We start from the raw sequence: 21125 nt of genomic DNA on the forward strand, positions 1-21125 counted from the left end.
TATTTTTAGACTCTACATTTAATTTCTTCATTTTTGAGGCGCGTTGTCTTTGCACATTTACAATATCTTTTAAACTTATGTTTTCCTTTACTTTAAATACACTTGCCTGGCCTTATTTATAGGTTAATAAGGCCTAGAGTTAATTCGCGTCACTGTAAAAAGATAATCAGAAAGGACTGTACTCATATCACAAGTCAATACTAATCATATTGAATGCTCCGAAGAGTCTCTGAATCTATTTTCTTATTGGACTTATAAGACTTAGTTCTCAACAACACTATTCGTACTCGACCCGCTCAAGCTGTTCACACCCTATATCCACTTTTATAATCTCGGGTCTTTTGTCCGAATCCGCGTACAATAAAACGACACATGGCATTGGCGTGGGTCCTTACATTGTACATGTTGTAAATGTTTAATATCATAGCTCGTGTAATCGCATTTTACATAGCTATGATATTAAACATTAAAAACATACAATGTAACGACCCGCTCCAATGGCATCCTAACTTTTACAACTAGGCGCATATTTCAATTATGCAAAATGTGTCAATAATTGAGTGTAAGAAAATGTTGAAAAACTGAAGTTGGTGATATTTTGTCAATCCGAATACGCTTCCTAATTAGTACGAAAGCTTGTATTGTATGTACCATCATAAATTCCTTAAAGCATTACGCAAACGAAGATTTCCCTTCAACGTCAACAATTGCACAAACGTGTCGCAATAAACTCTGTGAAACACCAGATATATGTGGGTATCTGAGTAAATATATAATGTGTTGGTAAATAGGCAGGTAGCGTCCCGGGCGCGCTAACACCGCTAATGTGTGGACAAAGCCCGTCGTGACGGTGCCCGCTAATAAATGTTCCCGGAGAGGATGCGAACATTCCCGTGCGCGGGCGCAGGAACATGCGCAAATAAACCTCTTTGTCTTGCTCCGTGTTAACTCATCGAAATCTTTACACCGCGTAACATAGATAAACTCTACTCTTTCCGTCCGTCGTAATCGGTATCACATTGTGATTAAGGAAAAGATAAAACATTTTTTGCACCAGAATAATTTTTGCTCGGAGAGGTCGAAGTATGTAAAACTAAATAAATCACGTAGATTTTTCGCCGATATGTTTATAATATCGTTAAACCGATAGACAAAGGTTTTGAAACATCATGTATAACAACTCCGACCAGCAAGTAACACGTTGAATGTAACATTTCAACACTACTCTATCTACACTAGAGTTCACACTTCACAGATATCGCTTTGTAATTAACATTATAATGTTCAATATTATATTTGCGCCGACGTTTGCTTAGCATTTCAAACAAGTTATACGAACATGACATCTCTTATTACAAGTTTCTATTTGATTTCGACTCATAAAACGTGCTCGCGTGGACATGATTATGATTTCTATCACAAATATCATGTACGATATGAGCTAATCATTCTTTCTTTTCCGGTTCCGTGTACACGATTATAAGCCTTGTAATTAAACTTATAAGATTTGATATCACTTGACTCTAATCGGCTATGGTAGGCTAGCTTTCTGTGTTGTTGGTATTAAGGTTGTATCTCCTGTAATTCTGTTCGTCACGTCAGTCTATCAGTAGCATTTAAGTATCCCGTTTCTTAAAATTGTATCCTATCTGTTATAATTTAAGGTTGTAATTTGGATGCATCAATTTTTGTAAAAGGCGCTAATCAACGGTGTGTCCTTCTGCTTATATCAGGTTGAATGTTTCGGGATTTTTCTAAGAAAGACTCCAGTTCATTCCTTGTTTATCCAAAACATAAGCGCGTAGCCTCTTTAATGGTTTCGTTAGATGGAGGAATTCTTTCACTTTTGCTTTCTGTGTTTGAGTTATATTTTAATGCGGTGTTGACTCGTCTATCAGAACGACTTCAATGAGTCGGCCTCACTGAGCGTGTGCAATGCCATGGGTGTTAATGATTAGAACTTGAAAGTTTCGACACCTTGTGAAATTTCGGTCAGTTTTATTGACTTATTTATAAATGTTATCTGCTTTATGCTTTTCATCGTGTCACTAAACGGCGAACAGTTATTATTATATTATAAAATCACGCAAGCGATTTCGACAAACGCGGCGGAGTCTCTCAATTCTGTTTGGTCAGGCATTAGCACGGACTGTGCTAACGTTATCCTACTTATTGCCTGCAACTGTTGGTTTTACAGTTCGTTATTCGATAATAATATGAGTAACGTCGCTTTATGTGCCGGTAACTATTTACCCCCGCTACAGAGTTTGGTGAATAAAAATCTTAAACGAACTTCATACAAATACATACTGTGTACAAAATATTTCCGTAAGTTTTATGCCTGTGCTATTTGTAGGATTTGTATACCTACTAAAGATAAACAAATAAAACAATATCATACTTTATTTGAAGAAACTACATATTTATTAACAATTTTGTGCATTAACTTGATCATGTCATTGCTGGACAAAGGCCTCCCTGCAGGTTTAGCATCAATTTAAAGATCCTAATGAAGGACGTTCTTTATAAATTGTTCAAAAATAATAAAAAGAGGAATCCAGTAGCAGTCGGGAGCATGAGAAAGTGAGGCTGAATGCGATCGTTGCGTGCGCCCGCCGTTTATCCGAACGTAACATTTCTCCGATAATGACGCCACAATATAATAATGCGAATAATAAATAAAAATACAATAAAATCGATAAAAGTTACGAATGCGAGAGCCAGGCTCAGGGTTCCGTGTCCAGTTTTTTTGAGAACAATCATTACCAATCAGTCAAGATTGTAGAGGTCCATTCTCAAGCAATCCGAATCGTTTGCGCGTATGTCGTACCGTGGAATGAAACCCGTAAAATATATGGATAAATGGATAAACCGTAATTAAAACATTATGTATATAAGAAACTGTACGCCAGAATATGGGATTGATATACTTAGTGCTTCAATTGAGTTGTACTAGTTTAGTTATGCCTACTTCAAATTCTTTGGCCAACGTGGAAAATGCCGAGGCGGTTCTCTTTTAGCTCTGTCTAATTTCCATTATTACTTTACTTTTAAATAACTTATGAATATACCAGAAACCATAAACGGCAGGTGTTATAAAAACAGCTTAACTTTAAATTGTGTAACATAAGAATAATGTTGTTTCCTTGCCCGCCTCGAAGTTAGCGTTTAATGTTTCGACAATGAACTACATACACAGTTGCTGGCATTAACAAAGAGTGGCAATGAGCAGGCATAAAGAAACTTCTGTAATTGTGGCTTACCATCGATACTTCCCTTACATATTGTAACCTAAACACACTTGATCTGTATCGTGAGATCTAAAATTGCAAAATATCATTAAAAACTTGTGTCATTTATAGGAGAGATTTATATGTGGAGTAAATGCACAAACGGTATGTCAAAGAGAAGATATACATTCATTATTTATACCATGGTACAAATATAGCAACGGACAGAGCAGTAATATAATAAAAGCGCGATTTTTTTAATTTGTTCTTATACGAGTACCTACTTGCGTGTTTCTTCGTTTAGTGGTTTGTTTTAAAAGGAAACTGGATCATCGCATTATGCATATATTACGAGTATGTCCAATAGAAGGCCTGGACGACCGATCCATCATTCAATTATGGAACCCTAAAACTGGAAATAAAATAATAATTTTAATGTCGTAATTGTATGCCGTGGGCTGGGCGCAAATCGCGCTCATTTTGCGAGCGGTTCGATTTTGCCTGTTTGGTATATTGATTCCGATGTACCGTGTTCATATCGAGACTGGTTTCCCGAGTGCGTCTGTTTTTCGCAGGATTTTTGTTATTAAAATCCAGTTGTGTATTTATATAAATAAAAATATATCGTGGACGTGAGATGAACATGAAAAGACGTCGATGAGTTTAGAGATAATATGTTTCATTTGGCCAAATGTTAAACGCTCTTCCTACCAGTCGGAAATCTTAAAAAAAAGTTGTAATTTTAGAATTGGCCACTTCGATTAGAATAGTTTATTTAAAAGTTCTTTTAAATTAAATGGATATAAAATAAGGACATCCTCCTGGCAGATACCTTGTTTTATGGTCATTTCTTAAGGTACATTATACTTAGAGTACCTAGGTACTTATTAATGCCCACAGGACATTTTGCTCTGAGAACCACGTGATCAGACCATAATTAGGTTTATTGGTTAACAAGTCCAGAATTCAACTGGCTTCAAGTAATAAGGCCCTAGGGCTGATTTTTTTTGTGAGCAGGCCATATGTTAGCGATGTAGTTATCATGTACACTTATATAAATAATTTAGCGTTACCGCTGCGGGCTAGTTACAATAAGAATGGTAAATACGCAACCACACCGACCAGCTATTCCTGATGTTCTACTTGGGCCGTAAGTAGTGAAAAAAGTTTAATAACTCACGTTATTTTAATGCAGAATGTTGACAATAAATAGAATAGTACTACTTTTAAAACTCGACTTCCGAACCTTAAAGTATAGTGTCTATTTTGTGGGAATGCCAATTTATGTAAGTATAGACATAAATTACCATTCCCAGAAAATAGACACCTTATCCTTAAGGTTCAAAAGCATTGGAGAAATGTAGGATATACTCCTTCACAAACACACATACAATACAATGAAAATAATTAACCTCTTTTTCTGCGGCAGTTACATAAAAAGAAGCGATATCATTGTGCACCAAAGGCGCGTAAAAAATAAAGCGTTATCGATAAGAATATCGATTAAAGATATGTGTATTGATTAAAGATTATTAAAAATGTTGTTAAAAACACAGTCATCTTCGAATACATAGATTGCATCCTGCTAAAGCTATGAAATGTCATTTATGTATGTTTACATAAGCTTTGAATAACATAACGAGTATTTCATATGAATAAATTTGAAACAAATTGACGCTTGCTTATTTGAAAACATAAAACTACTAACATAAACTTGTTGCTCAAACAAACCACATGTCATTTGATTCAGCCATCGAATGCGGATTAGATGAATAGTAGGTAGTAGTTTTATGTTTTCAAATAAGCGTAAGAGTAGAATATCTAAGATGAGTTAGAAAAGCAAATCCTATAGCAAACAAAATATTTCAATGTTAGGTAAATATCTGTAAGAACTCGTTAGTAAAACATTATTGTCTCGCCTAATTCATGTTTCGTACTAGTGACAATGTTAAATTGGTATGCAATTATAAAATCGAATGGAACATAGCAAATAGTTTGTTTTGGTTAACCTATGAAAACAATCTTGATTAAAAGGATATGAGGGCGAAATAGATTTAGTTGTAAGCTTTATTATTATGAAAGTTGTAATGTAAACCATTGCTATTACATAGCCTATTATTTTCCTAATGTTAAAACAAAACTTTCGTACTATATACTAAAATAATTATTACCCCTATATAAAGTACTCTCAGATTATTACATTACATTGAATTGTTAACTGTTGTTACTTTAGTTTAATTATATGTTTTAATGTATTACTTTCTGTACCTACATAATTAACGAGTATTCTATTGGTTTGTATACCCTTAACTTGCTGCTGGAAGAGCGGGGTCTCCTGTCACAAGTATTGATATACTTACTAGGAGGTCCCAACCCTTTCTAAATTTGTTACACAATAATCACTGTGACCAATAAACGATTTTTTCATTTTCATTTTCATTTCATTATTACGAGTAATCGATTCGGCTAATTTAAACTATTTCAATTATTAGTTAAAATAACTTCCAATTGTTTAACCGGTTTTCGAAGAGAAATAATTGAAGTTTCTCATGCGATTTTTTTTATGAAATGATTTGACGCCTTGCGACATTTATGTATAATTGCATTTACAGAATGCTTACTTGGCCATCGCACCTGCGACTTGAATGCCGCTTTAAATAAGTCACTTATGAAAAAAGAACTGAGGGTATAATTTGTGAAATTATAAGACCTTGTGTTATATTAAAACATACTACAGCCGGGAACTCCAGGGTTCCTTCAAGAGCATTATTAGTTAGTTGGGTCTTGTGCCCTGCTCAATGATATGTTGCAATTATTAAATATATATTATATAAGTTCGGCGATTATCACAATGGCACATAATTATGTAGTATTTATCACGATAACATATCGACAGAACATCGAATTCAAAATTGTCATATTGGCCACGACTTCATCACCTCATTTGAATCAACCCATCAGAGTGTACTAACCTCCTTTACATACCTACAAACAATCTTTATTGCTTACCTAAATAAAAGAACACATCAGCAACACACGGAGATCGTAACAATTAACAGACATATATCGCTAAAGCGATCTTTTCAAGACCATCCTCAGTTACTGAACATTAATTATTACATAATAATTATTATTATGATTCATTTGTCAACAGTCAGCGCGGTCTGAGGGTGAATCGTCAGGCGAGCAGTCTTGCGAGAGCTCCGACGAGGGCGTCGGCCGAGACGCGCCCCACCAGGCCCCCCACCAGCCCCAGCACCAGCCCATCCAGCACCCGCCGCTGCACCAGCCGCAGCACACCATGAACCACCACTCCGTCAACCATCAGACCATGAACAATCATCAGTTGAACCACCATCAGAGGAATTCGCCCCGTCCACTTGAGAGGGAGTTGAAGGTGAGTATTTATATGCTTGGATTTTAATGATGGCATGTGTGTTTTAGGGCTTCCAAATACCGGACTTCTCACAATACCGGTATTAATACCGAAAGTGTCTTCATCAATACCGGGATCCCGGGATCCCGGTATTGGATAAGAATCGCTTAAAAATATATAGTTTTATAAAAAAGGGGAATTAGAAAGGCTCACTGAATACCAGAATGTCCTAAAAGCCATTACAACAATAAACAATCAATGCCGCCATCTGCAATAATTTTATTTCACACTCCAGGTTGGCAATAATTTTATCCAATTTGTTGACTTCACCTCACCAGTCACATTTGTAGTTCAACGTAACCAACCAGACAACATTTTTTTCAAATTTCCGTAAAAATAGTTTGCCATTATTACAGTTATCCTTGCTCTTTTGTTTTATTTTTTGATAAAATTATAAGAACTAATTATGTTAATGTTAATGTCACTATCATCATATTCATCACTCACATAACATCAGGATTCATCCACCACCAACCACCAAATATTTATCTGACGCATTAGGCAACGATCTTGTTTGAATAATAAAATGCGGGCTAGAGACCAGTTAGAGTTTGACCAAGTAAAGTCTGCAACGATTTTGATAGCATACGCAGTACGCAGTGCAAGTGTTATTTGTACGTCATAATTTCGTAGAAGTTTGACGTTTAATATAACACTTGCACTGTGCGTGCTATCAAAATCGTTGCAGACTTTTCTTGGTCAACTCTAGATGCGTCTGACGTTTAGTAAGCTTTTTGATACAGCCGAATATAATGGATTTAAAGGGTTTATACTGAGAATTTCCCTCATTTTTTTAAATACCGGGATCCCGGTATTGCCTTTAAAAATACCGGTATTGAAAAATGCGTTTAATAAGACGGGATCCCGGGATCCCGAAATACCGGGATCCCGGTATTGGAAGCCCTAGTGTGTTTAAGCTCAGCAGTCCAGCATTCGCTTCTGTACTAGCCGCTTTTTATTTTATTTATTTAACCACCGTAAGAGGAATTCATAAGGAGGGAGTTAAAGGTGAATATTTAGTTGTGTATTAATTATAGAAGGTGTTGTAGGTACCACTGCGTCACTGATCTGCGTATTCTGATCTGGATTTGTTAAGAATATGATAATGTCATAAGTGACGTTTTGGGTTGATAAATGTCACTTTTGACACTCACAGATCAAATCAATAACCTGTTATTAGAATCAGAATACGCCTCATATGGTCGTGAAGAGCGTGCGAATGTACGCAAGCTGTGCTTTTTAAAATTCATCCAATATTTCAAGAGCACAGACGATGATAGAATGGAATTCATTCTTAAACTGGGTATGCATTTCTGTGGCCGAATTTTCAACAGAAATTGACATTCGCTTTTAGAGACTTACCGGTTTGTCATAACTTGTGCGCAGATTTTTTTACTTAATTTTCCGTTAAACAGGTCCGCGACGATTTCGAATCGCTGAAATCCTCGCTGCACCCGCACCTGTCCTCGCTGGCGTCTCTCGCGCAGGGAGCTCCGCTTTCGGCGCCGACGAGCGTGTTCGCTCTGGCCAGCGGCGGAGCCCCCGGGGGCTTCCCGTACGCCCCGCCGGCGTTTCTGGCTCCCGCGCCGCCACCGCCTGCGCAACCAGCGGGCTCTGCGTCATCTTCGTCTTCCGAGGGCAGCGCTGCGGGTTGGAGTTTTGAGGAACAGTACAAGCAGGTCCGTCAGGTAAGTTCGAGTTCATTATTTAATGCAGTATTATGTATTCAGTATTACACATTACCCAGTGCTTAAAATATGTGATTGATATTCAAACCTTTTAACCGCCAGCAATTTTTGATCGAGCGTGCTCGTGTCGCCACCGACAGTAATTGTACCACGCAGAGTAAGGTTGGCATAGTTACGGGAGTTATAAATGTGCTGTAAAAACCAAATCAGATCTTTGTCTTATTTATCAGACTGTGGCGAAATGAGCTGGATATGTAATGTCTTATAATATCAGACTCTGGCGGTTAAAGGGTTAACCACACCTTGGAAGATTTGGACAAAATTCTTAGTGGTTATACGGATATTTTAGGTAGGTACGTAATATTTTAGGTCATTGACGAGGATATAATAGATTTTGTACAACGGAAAAGAATTATGCCTCCACAACATTAAATTTGCATCATAATACTTTCCCTTCGGTACAAATAAATCACAAACATTTACTGAGCCCACAATAACATAATCGAGCGAGTCAATCGAACCCTCGGTAAGTTATTCAGGGTTGTCACATTCGTGTCCAATGCGAGTGGTCTCTCCACAATGGCAACCCGTTCGCTTTGTTACATATTTCATGGGGTGGGGTGTCAAAACAAGTAAGGGACGATGTGATTACTGGTAATACGCTTGTTAGGGGTCTGGATTTATCGAATTTGCATTCAGTGGAACATGTTTGCGACCCTAGCTATTATGTAGGATAGGCAGATGATTTGTTAGGATCGATTTTTCGATGTGACCAATCTAAAGCTACATGTTTGGGGCTATTTTTTTCTTTATTTTTTTTAAATAATTCAATCAAATAACATCAATCCTTTAGATTAGAAAGATTAGATTTATTTATTTCACAACATATGATTACAGTACAAATTACATTAATGTCAATTTATAAGAATCTATATAGTGATCGTCAGAAATACCTGCATTTAAAAATTTTGCAAGATACTTAATCCAAATAAATTCATAATATGAAAAAAAATCACCTATGAAGGATCGTCAAATAATAACAATAATTAAACGAAAACAATGTCAAAAATAGGAACGAGATTATAAATTATACAGTTATGTCAAAAAATTCACTTATTGAATATAATGGGTTGTCCTGTAAAAATTTTCTCAATCAAAAGTTTATTTATCACAAGTTTTGTGTTTTATTATAATTTAACTTTAGCCCGGCCCGAATTAAAGATCTTTTAGTGTTGTAATTATCATGACATTTATACAAATTACCTTTTTTCTTTTTTTAAACCCATAGTTTCATTTCAAAGCATATTAATTCAAACCTATTATTGTAATATTGTGGCATATGTTTGAGAAATGCAATTTGACCTGTCAGTTTATGATTATCACACTGGCAGGCCATTCACGCCAAAATTCCTTTAAGAAAGTTACGGTGAAAAGCGGCCGCATCGTTAACACTTTCACATTGTGCGTACATCCTTAACGAGCTGTGAATTTGTTCATCAAAGAGAACGGGATGAGATACAATTGAGATACAAATATAATATTGTTCGGCGATCACGATCGCACGGCGATACTGGGAACTTACCACTTTTTAACGGTATGGTAACACTACACTTAAGTACTCGTTGGTCCAACTCGGGTAAATACAGCGTTATTGACCCATTTCCCGGTGTGATTTTTGACATTTTGTATCCTACACATTTTTTTGTCATGTGTACATGCACTTAATAGACAGATTGTATGATAAAAGTGACTCAAGGAGTGCATGAAACTTATGACGTGTCTTTTCGGACTTTTTTTTGGCGGCCTTTAACAGCTAGAGTGTTAAGAAAAAAACGTCTGTAAACCTGAATAAGGCAAAAATTAACCCATTTGTTCTTTGAGACAAAGTCCTAATTACATGCTATTAAATTGATTATATTTCACATAGTGCGATTGCGATAAGTGTACTGTGGATGTATTTAGTAGGCAGCCTTTCACGTGCCATAAGGCGTCGGTCACGAGGTCTTTGTGGTCTGTAAAAGAGTTGGAGGCACGCGTTTATTCATCACCATCTTGCAATTTGCAGCCCCACAATAATCGAGCACAATGACTTACAATGAAGTAACATTTAGTAGAACGAGTTGTGGAGAATTGCCGAGAAGGTGCGAATCTATATGTTAGCCGATGTGGTTTTAAAGACCCGTTCTCATTGTATATGGACGCGTCTCTGGACGCGTTACCAGATGACGTTAATTGCCATTGGTTTTGTGTGTGCGTGGGTTAGTCGTGTTAATTTATCTGGTGCTATTTTAAGGGTTAACCTTTATTGGGCATATAGTGCACACCAAATTGTTTAGTGAATGAAGCTACTGGCAGGCCTATGGAACTCTCCGCGCGAGCTCGGTTTTATACCTACGAATCTGTTCCCGTTCACGGTAGAAAAGCGAGCCAGCAGTGTTGCCAGATCGTACCTTTTAGTACGGTTTTGCGTACTATTTTGGATCCTTGCGTACCTTTTTTGTACGCAGCGTACATCGTACTAAATTCGTACCTTTTGAAGTACGATAGTTTAAAAAAAAAAATTTCGGTATGTTGGTTAATTCGGGGCAAAATTTCTAATTTGAAAATAATGGCCAACATAAAAAAGTACCATGCACATGTAGGTACATACTATAAGGAAATTAAAATTATAGACAATATACGTCCAAGTTACAAGTAGCAGTTGCAGTTGGCAGTTGTGTCTTAACAAAACTCAGATAGTCAAAATTCGGTCGGCCATTAATTTTTCATGTATATCAATTTAACTTTGTTTATGTTAAAATGTATTTACTGAGAGAAATACTTAAAATAAATGAGTTGAGGGTTCCGCAACACCCCTGCAGGGGTTCCGCAAGAATTTAGAATAATAAAATAAGCATAACTATTATGCTTATTAATGAAAAAAACACTTCTAAAAACTATTGTTTTATTGTAGGGTTCCTTCAAGTATTTCGCTTTCCAAAAGGGTTCCGTCAAAAAAAAAAGATTGAGAACCGCTGGTGTACTTTAAAATACTCAGTTCTTTTTTTTATTGCAAATTGCAATCGCAAAATGTAGGCAAACGCTGATGCTGTTTTATAATATAACCTTTTTGAATCTGAGGGCCTACCGCGAAAACCAAAATAAGCAAATTCGGGGATCTTTCTTTTTTACTCCAATGAAGGCGTAATTAGAATGAAAGACAAAGATGCCCGCTATTTGCGAACTTTAATTTTCGCGGTTATAGACCTGAGGGTCAACCGCGAACCACTTTTGACTTGTGACCTCTCTGTCTCACTTATGAATTCGTACGTAAGTGTGACAGGGAGGCAGGCAACACGTCGAAGGTGGTTCGCGGTAGGCCCTCTGGACTATTCAAGTTATTTTTTTTTCCAAACAGGGCTATAACCGCGAAAATCGATGTTCACAAATTGCGGGCATCTGTCTCTGTCACTCTAATTACGCCTTCATTGGAGTAAAACAGAAAGATCCCCGCATTTTGCGAATTTAGGAATTCGCGGTAGACCGTCCAGATTCTTCAGAAATATTATTTCTGTAAGAAATTTATCCTAAAAAAAATTCCGTACTTTTTTTACCCAAATCGTACCTTTTTTGACGTACCTACGTACAAAAGCTTGAAGCGCTCTGGCAACACTGCGAGCCAGTTGGTTGCCACACGCGCTCACGCACGCACGTCGCGTCGCCGCGCGCTCGAATATGCCAAATTGTATGCGAAAGAAATGTCTTCTTCACGAACAAATAACACAGCTTGTAATGTCGATGGATGCAGAAACAACAAAATTAATTAAAAAAACCGTTTTTGCTCTTCCGATAGATAGGAAAAGTATAGTATAGATAGATAGACATTCTCAATATAAGTAGTTTATAAAACGGCGTAAACACTGCGGTTACTGCAGGGAGATATGACCTTTTAAAATGTTTCGCAGTCACTTGTCGGAATAAAACGCATAAACGGAATATTATAATAACTAATTGCAACTTATCTTACTCATGTATAGTTATTGTACGCTATGATTTTATATGGCAAGTTCTAATGCAAGTTGGACAATTAAAACTTATATTTTAGGTAAGTATCTTCTATAGAATATAATTATAGTTTGAGTAGGTAGGTACCTACTTATTTGTAAAATCATTTCTAAGCGTCAGCAACCCTAGCGTTGTGCCGGCGCGCGCGGTGCGGGAAGCGGTGCGTTGAAGGTCACTCCATTGTATTTTTGTGTAGGTATCAAAACGGTAGGTATTTGCGTTTTCTTTGAGAGATAAGTATCTGTTCGTAAGAACTATTATATAATCTGTGCTACTGGGAAACAGCTACGATAAAAAAGATCATAGTGTTGGATTTCTTTCTCAGTAGTCAGACGCTTAGTTAAATATTAAAAAAAATCTAGGTCTGTAACTTAACTTCCGAATCTCCAACAATGGGCGCTGGTAACATGGTACTCGTATCTAGTGGTCAGAAACTCCGCAATTGACTATCACAATTTTAAGATTACTACGCGCGTGTTTGGGCTTTTATGCCATTCTTTCAATACATAAAACTGTAGACCAGGGGCTAAATATTTTATTTAATGGCTTATCATACTCAAGTTAGAAGTAAAGTGGCATTCGAATGAGATTTAAATTAGGCATGTTAAGCAACGACTATGTCGGCAATGTAGGTAAAATTCAACCTTTCGTTTTGAAATTAACTTAATTTCTATATCATTATCCCCAAGCGAGGGTGAAACCCTTTATAATACCGCGCCAACCGTTTAAATTGTATCCTAACAACCCTAACCTAGACAACAACTAGCATTATCGAATTAACTTCCAGCAATACCTAAACCGTAAAGGTCTTTCGGCATATTATTAGCGCGCCCTCCGCGTAGGGCGTTGCTGACTACCACGTTTTATTGCGGCTGTAGAAGGTGTGGTGCATCTTATTGTGTGAGGAATAAGGGCATAAATCAAGCGCGTTACGCGCACGGTTATGTTGGTGCTAAACGTCGGCCATGCTGGAAAGTCTGTTTTCCCGGCCGCGGCCCTAAATCATCGCGGGGAATTGCCGTGCTTTATTGGCCCCCATTACGGCTTGTTGGATCGACGATAGAACAATTTTGTCATATGGGAATTATATACTTTGCCTGACTTTATATATTCAGGAAGCATTGTACTTAAGTTTATATAATCTAAGGAAACTTAACTGCTATCAAAAATATAGTTAGGAAATAAATGATTAAGAGATCCTCTAAAGTAATGCCCTTTCGCCTTTGTACATCCCTTTTCCTGTTTGCTTGTGTTGTGTTTGTTGTGCTTAATGGCAAATATATAAATATCCATTATTTATGTTCAGCCACGGTCATTTCTATCGTGCCTAGATATCCAGTCAATACTTGGACACTTAGGTACCTAATTGTCTAAATAAATCAAGGCTTATTTGACCACGTACAAACAAACGAATGTCTCAATCGTTATTCACAGCGGTCTTTTCTTTTGAGTTCACTAGATAAAACAATAAAATTGACTGACACACACTGCCAGTAAAGAATGACTCTCGCTAGACCGGGACCGGGCCGAGCCGAGGCGTCCGATATGTCGTTTTCTATGACGGCTGACCGGTGATCACGTGGTGCTTTCCATAGAAAACGAAGCGCCGGAAGCCCCGGCCCGGCCCCGGCCCGGTCGTGTATGAGGCATCCTTAATACTGATAGACATTTTGATCGACATACTCACATATATCCAAACAAACTTTAGTTTCCAAACATGCAAACTGACAGCGTACCTAATTTCTAATGAATTTAAGTCAGTTTTATGATAATTCAATAACCTTAATTATTTTAGTTATTAACTATATGCTAAAGAACAAGAGTATAACATGTTTCTAGAAAAGGCACGTCGGATAACACGATATTTTTTATTATTTAAAAATGAACAAAAACTTTAAACCCGTTACTACCTACCGTATTTACATAAAGGAACTTTGCTCTCTGAGCATAATGTTATCTCACTCGTAATAATTAGATACTAGTATGCGTAGATGGGTATACACTTTGAGGAATTTTGACAAATTCGCTTCTATCAGTTAAATTGTGAATAGTTCAAGATAATGTCAGTATGTATTGAAAGCGTGCGGCTGCCTGGCGTCACGTCCTGCGCTCACGCGCGGGGGTCATTTGAGTGTGTCACTGCGCACCCCCGCCGCGTTTTGTTTATGGAAGTTACGTTTGATTTTATTGCATTTGTCTATGGCGTAATTCAGACGTGATCCCATAACTACTGAGCGTTTTAATCCTTTATACGCTCAGTAGTTATGCTCCTGCACAACGTTTTTATTTAGTTTTGTTTTTACCTATTTTAATTAAATAACAATTGGAATGGTTTTGTGTGAGAAAAACCGAGAGAAAATAATCGTAAATATATTATTAATCGTATATTATTAACTAAAACGAGACGAAACGAAATGAGACCTTAGAAAAAAAGCATTGGAGAAAATTTTCAAGCTACACGATTAAGTTGCCTTTAAGTTAATAACAATCTTTTGGTTAAACAAGTGGCGAAAACCTTGTAAACACATTCCCTTATTCGGTAAAATTAACAAAAAAACAAAAGAAAACATTGGAAAGTGCCAGAAACGCACCCAACTCCTATCTCGAACACATTTTCAAATGCGACCTATTAGATTCGCCGTCAACCTTTTAAAGTGCCACTAGGTTATGGGTGCGTTCGGAACGAAACTTTTTTTAATGGATTTTAACGTCAGGCGATTAGCCAAGTGAGCCATCGAGCTGGTATTCGAGTGTTTGGGATATTTATATCGTCTAGACGCGTTATCGCGCGATGCGTTTATCGCTGGTGGAATGTTTTATACACTTGAGATTTACTTACCCTCGAAAGAGGCTTTAAACGGTTCTGCAATGCACTAGTGTTCCATAAACTTAAATAATAAGTAGGAGGAATTTGCATACCTATACTTGTAAGTGGTAACGCTTCGAAGGCTTTTATTTACCCATAGTATTTTTTTTACATACGAGTAAGTTGACAAAGTTATGCACTATAATTATGTACATATATGGGTAATGATTTTTCTAGTTTTCAGATGGTATTAGAAATGTGAACCCGTGGTCAGGATTAGAAATGCCGACTGCGTTTTTGGATTGGATTCGTTTTGTATATCTGATGACTCGATTTCGTTGAACATAAATGCAGTAAAGATTTGAATCTATAAATTAACTTGGATAGTAATGTACAACATAGAAAATAAACCGTATAGTGGGCAGAACTGGACGTTTAAACACGTCATATTTCGCTGTTTAACTTCAGTTTCAGAACAAATCGAGACGTCATTTGACACGAGCAATTAAGATGTATATTTCCTAGAACATTATAATAAATCAAACAGTCGTTATGTGATAATTTATAGACATGGTCTGGTCGGCTACATTTGTGAATTATATGCGGTCAACTTTCGCTAAATATGTGTTTAAAGTGATTAAACTGACAACAAAGCTAATCATCTAGTTATACTCAAACTATTCGCATATTTTATGACATTGTGCGACGAGCAGCCTATAATTTTATTTTATTCGGTATTTGAATGTTACATTTTATATTGGTAGTTATCTTCAGAAGTAGAATTCGCACTGGTTTACTTGTACACATAAATTTAGGATTTCAGGCCTTAACACATACAAAACTCGGAAGTTAAGTATGACACATAGAACACAGAACAGAGTACCTACAGTGTATATAGGTACTCTGTTCTGTGTTATATGTGTCATGTAGGTCCTACACTCTGTTCTGTAAACTTCTGTGGCATAATATGGCGAAGTAGACAGTTGGGTCTCTACTTACATCTTTAGCTATGGTATAATATATAGGTAACATTACGTCGCTATCGGCAAATACTTTAATGTCTTTAAACATATTTGCCGACTTTGTAGTAACCGTTAATCTCCAACATATAACTCAACCAATTAGTTTAAGTTTAAAACCGGCTCTAATTTTAATAAGCCGCCTTGAGATTAACTTAGTTATTTTAACTTATCGCGTGGTTGTACATAAGTAACTATTTTCTGTACACAAATTAGTCGGACATTAAAAAAAGCTTGAGATTTCCCATCTTAATGAACGGCCACTCATTATTCAGTTGGTTATGGTTGTTATCGACAAATAGAGCAATTAGCCTTAAAGTGTCTGTACATATGGTTATAATCCAATACAATACGAAAATGGTTGGCAGATTATATTAGTTACATGAAGGCAATATCTACAAACAAATTACTTAGGCAATTGTTACCAACAAAACCTAGTCGACTTAAACAAAGAAATACTCCATATTTTCATGTCCTACATATAACTAACTAATGTTTTTTTTTAATACAAATATTCCAATGGTTAAAATGTTTATTACCTACTAAATAAAAAAATACAAATAATACCTTATTATAATTTGTAGATATGCAAATATAATGTAAATAAATCCTGATAGAATATATATGTATATAAATATAGATGAATAGCATAATATAGTAATAGTATGTTTTTTTAGCCTTCTTTAGTGTCTCACTGCTGGGCAAAGGCCTACCCTCGTTTCTCCACGCGACCCTGTCATCTGTATATTATAATAATACAAATAGTTAAAATCAAAGTTAAACCTTTGTTTACTTAACTAGTCACAAAAGAGTGTATCTGTTAAAATGGCCGTACATAAATCGGTGCAGAGCTTGGAGGATACAACTAAACGGAGTAGCCATTAACAGGCTTTCCCCTCTGTCGAAAATAGGCGGCCAACGGTCATACACAATGTATGGACTGACGTTTATCTGACATGGCTATTTTTACGTTACGCATACATTTGACGTTCCCCTCCCCCGCAAAAATCGGCAGACTGTTTTGTACAGAAAATTACAGACATGGCGTCTCCGTTTGATTATATCCTCCAAGGTGCAGAGTCTATCGCATTCACTATCTGTCGACAAACGAGGTAGGTATATAAAATGGCTGTGACGCAACTCGAAGGTAGAATAATAATGTTATTGGTTCCTTGAACGGTTACGGTTGATGGCGGTAGGAATTTTTACATTATAATGTCATTATCTGACTTACTCACTACCCCTTTGAGATAGTTGTCACGCATTTGAGCAGGCGGATGGACATACTTATATACATATATAATAGTATAGTTGACGATTGAGGTTTATAAAGAAAAAGCTCTTTATAAATGTTTAGGTTACTTATTATATTCATTAGAGCTGACGTCGAATATAATTGACCTCCAGGTCAAATAAGTTATTTTCAGTCTTCGTCGTATAAAATTTAAAGTCTAATTACCTAAATAGAATATATTTGAAGATCACATTTGAATCTTGCATAAGGTCAACGGAGGTAAATGCGTCACTTGAGGTAAATGCGTCTTTTAAAGATTTCTTCAAAGTCAAAGTCAAAGTCAAAATATACTTTATTCATGTAGGCCAAGCAACAAGCATTTATGAAACGGAACATGTTATAACTATTAAAGCCGTCTGCATTAAAAGTTCCGTGACCACACTTCAAACAGAGAGGGTTGCAATAGTTCTAAAATGTTCCGTTTAGAAGAAATCTTTAAAAGACGCATTTACCTCAAGTGACGCATTTACCTCGGTTGACCTTAAATTAAGTAATTTTCATAATTTCGTCATTTTGATCATGTGCAGATCATTTTGAACATTATAATAATGTCCGACAGCTCGGGCAGTATTTGAATTATCATTATCATTGTCTCTGCAGAGCTGAAATAAAATAATGTAAACTTAGAATCGTATACTTGAATCTTGATTAAATATTCTTTGTCTTTGTGAGTCTTCCTATCTCTTACGATATTTTGCTTCGATTTGATCGCCGCACGCGCATCTCCCCCACCCCCCACCCCTCGCCACACGAGCCTGCAGCTACGGCGTGATATCGCAGTGATGCACCCCAGCTGACTTGCTATTTCTGGGAGACGCAGGAGACCCACGCCGTAGACGGCCAGCGTTTTTATACTTTTGCTGATAGTAAGATTGTTTTTAATGGATAAGTATCTTGTTACAGTTTGGTGCCGTGCCCAGGATTAACGTTATATTCTACTTGTGGTATACCGTTTGTTTTTAATCCGACTTCGGCTAAGCCAAAACTACAAAAAATTTACAAATCTCTCTTCAGTACGTTTTTCTTTTTATTAGTGTTAGGTAAACCGTGGTATCGAATTAACTAAGATAATTACGAATTTTGAGATATGACGCAATTTATTATTATTGAACCGGGTGATACCTACCTATAATAGTGTTGAGAATAACGCTCATTTCGAGGTTTAAAGACTCGAACCCTTAAGACTCGAGGCTTAACACCTCAAAGGTGGCAAAGACGATTTCTTACATCCATACGCGTAAAATAAATATGTAAATACAATTCTCAAATATAGTCGAGTCTTCAAGACTTACGAGTCTTTAAGCCTAAAAATAAGCGTTATTCACAACACTGACCTACCTATAAGCGTAATTAGTAAAAGAAAACCCGTAGTACGTAGTACCTAATCTATACGAAAAAGAAAGATAAGATTTTTGAGATTTTGTAAGAAAGATAAGATTTAAAAAAACTTTATTTTGATTGATTTCCTCTTTCGCGCTTGCGCCTATGTCCTGCGCCGGCGCGTCGTTTGGCGGGAGCGCTATCACAACTGCACACGTGTCACATGTGGCTATTAACATGCATGTTTTCATTCCATGTCCCTTTGCAATTGCGTAAAAAGCACAACATTAAAATTTATTTATATTTTTTTGTAAAAACGTACATGTCATTTTAAATTAAATTAAATTATTCAATTAAATATTATAGGACATTATTACACAAATTGACTAAGCCCCACGGTAAGCTCAAGAAAGCTTGTCTTGTGGGTACTCATACAACGATATATATAATATACAAATACTTAAATACATAGAAAACAACCATGACTCAGGAACAAATATCTGTGCTCATCACACAAATAAATGCCCTTACTGGGATTCGAACCCAGGACCGCGGCTTCACAGGCAGGGTCACTACCCACTAGGCCAGACCAGTCGTCAAACGTAATTTGTAATTAAATATTAAACAAGAAATGTATGTACACTCCAAATCATTCACAATGCATAAATAATAAGGCAATGTCAAATATTGAACAACATCAACAAGGCTTTATTTAATCCATGCCATGTGATATCTTTACGAAATTACATTTATCCTTAATATTGTGAAGTTCTTAAACCAATTGTGAGTTCTTACAGTACAGTCAGCAGCAGAAGTTGCTAAGCGGGCGAGGTGGTCAAAATTACGTTGACGCGATTCTCTTAACAATAAAGTCGCGTCAAGATCATTATGAACACCTGGCCCGCTTAGCAACTTCTGCTGCTGACTGTACTACATATTAAGTATGTGGTTTAAATAAAATTAAGTAAATCTGCAATATAACAGTTAGTCCTTTTAGGTTGTAAAAAGAATGTAAATAAACAAAACCACGTGACTCAGTCTTTCGGCATAGTATAATGTATCCAAAGAATGTATCTACCTACATGACATAATACTAAGTAAGTACATGTATGACTGTAGATTCAAAACACCATATATTCAGTCAGTCTTAGTAAAAGGGTTGAGGTTGTATATTATCATTGGTTGAATGACTGATTTGTTAATATTTCTAATACGTATCAAATATCAAAAGAACAAACTATAGGTACATATAGGGTAATGTCGTGATCATTTGCCAAAATCACTAGTGCCCGTACCATGAGTCACTGACAGTGTCAAAACTGACATTTACGCTATCGAAAACGTAATTTACTTTCTATACGTCTCGTTTGCACAAATATGCGAGTACGAGCGAGATGTATAGAAAGTAAATTACGTTCTCGAAGGCGTTTATGTTAGTGCCAAATTGATGGTAGCCGTATAGGTTGTATTGTACCGTTAACAACTGTCAATTGAAACCTTGGAGCCTGTAGGTACTGAGTTTAATGATCCGAATGCGTTATTTTTAGGTGCCAAGTATTTTTCAACATACTAAGTTACCTATAAGTTATAATTAATGTACATACTCAACCTATTGTTATGTTAAAAGAAGGAGGTTTTTAAGTTGGATATATATTTTTACTCTAAACGTCACACTATAATATGAATCGAATATTTTATAAGCAAATACGCTTAATCCCATGGCGGCCCACGTCCACAAACATGGCTTCCTTATAAGGTTATTTAATATATCATGGCTTGTTTGCTTAAAATATGTTACACTGAATACATTAGCGATCCCAACGCGCTATGAATTGTATGGACACGGTAGTTTCACAAGGTTTTGTCAATTAGTTACACATCGGAATCACGTCAGAGATGGCCGCTACACGGAATATTTTTATGATCAAAAACTATTTATAATACCAATCGCACTTAAAACTTGGATCAATTCAAAATATTTTACACCAATCACAGTACCGAGATAAAGTTTTAGCACAATCTCTGACACGAAATCAAACGCGTTTGATATAAATAGAGTTGCATAGTGCAAGTGACGGACGGGACACCCGACACGTTAATGTGCGTTGAGCCGATACATATGGCGCGAGAGTGGCATTTGCGAGCCTTAGCAGATTGATGTACTGTATTAATAGTACGCGAGATCGAGTAGCATTGCTCTACGTCATCATTATAGCCTGACCTAATATATGATAATTGTCAAGAGGGCGCTGTTATTCTCATGTATAGGGTGACAATTCAGTGTAGTA

At 36.5% G+C, this 21125-nt stretch overlaps 1 protein-coding gene across 1 annotated transcript in view; it reads left to right on the forward strand.

Annotated features, from left to right (window-relative positions):
• Positions 1 to 21125, forward strand: part of LOC134654993 (protein dead ringer) — a 148607-nt gene that overhangs the window by 46713 nt on the left and 80769 nt on the right. The window contains exons 2-3 of the mRNA XM_063510449.1: positions 6385 to 6627; positions 8082 to 8354. Of these exons, the coding sequence (XP_063366519.1) occupies positions 6385 to 6627; positions 8082 to 8354 (516 nt within the window). The remainder of the gene's footprint in view (positions 1 to 6384; positions 6628 to 8081; positions 8355 to 21125) is intronic.

Source organism: Cydia amplana, chromosome 16, assembly GCF_948474715.1.
Source record: "Cydia amplana chromosome 16, ilCydAmpl1.1, whole genome shotgun sequence".
Classification (NCBI taxonomy): Eukaryota; Metazoa; Arthropoda; class Insecta; order Lepidoptera; family Tortricidae; genus Cydia; species Cydia amplana.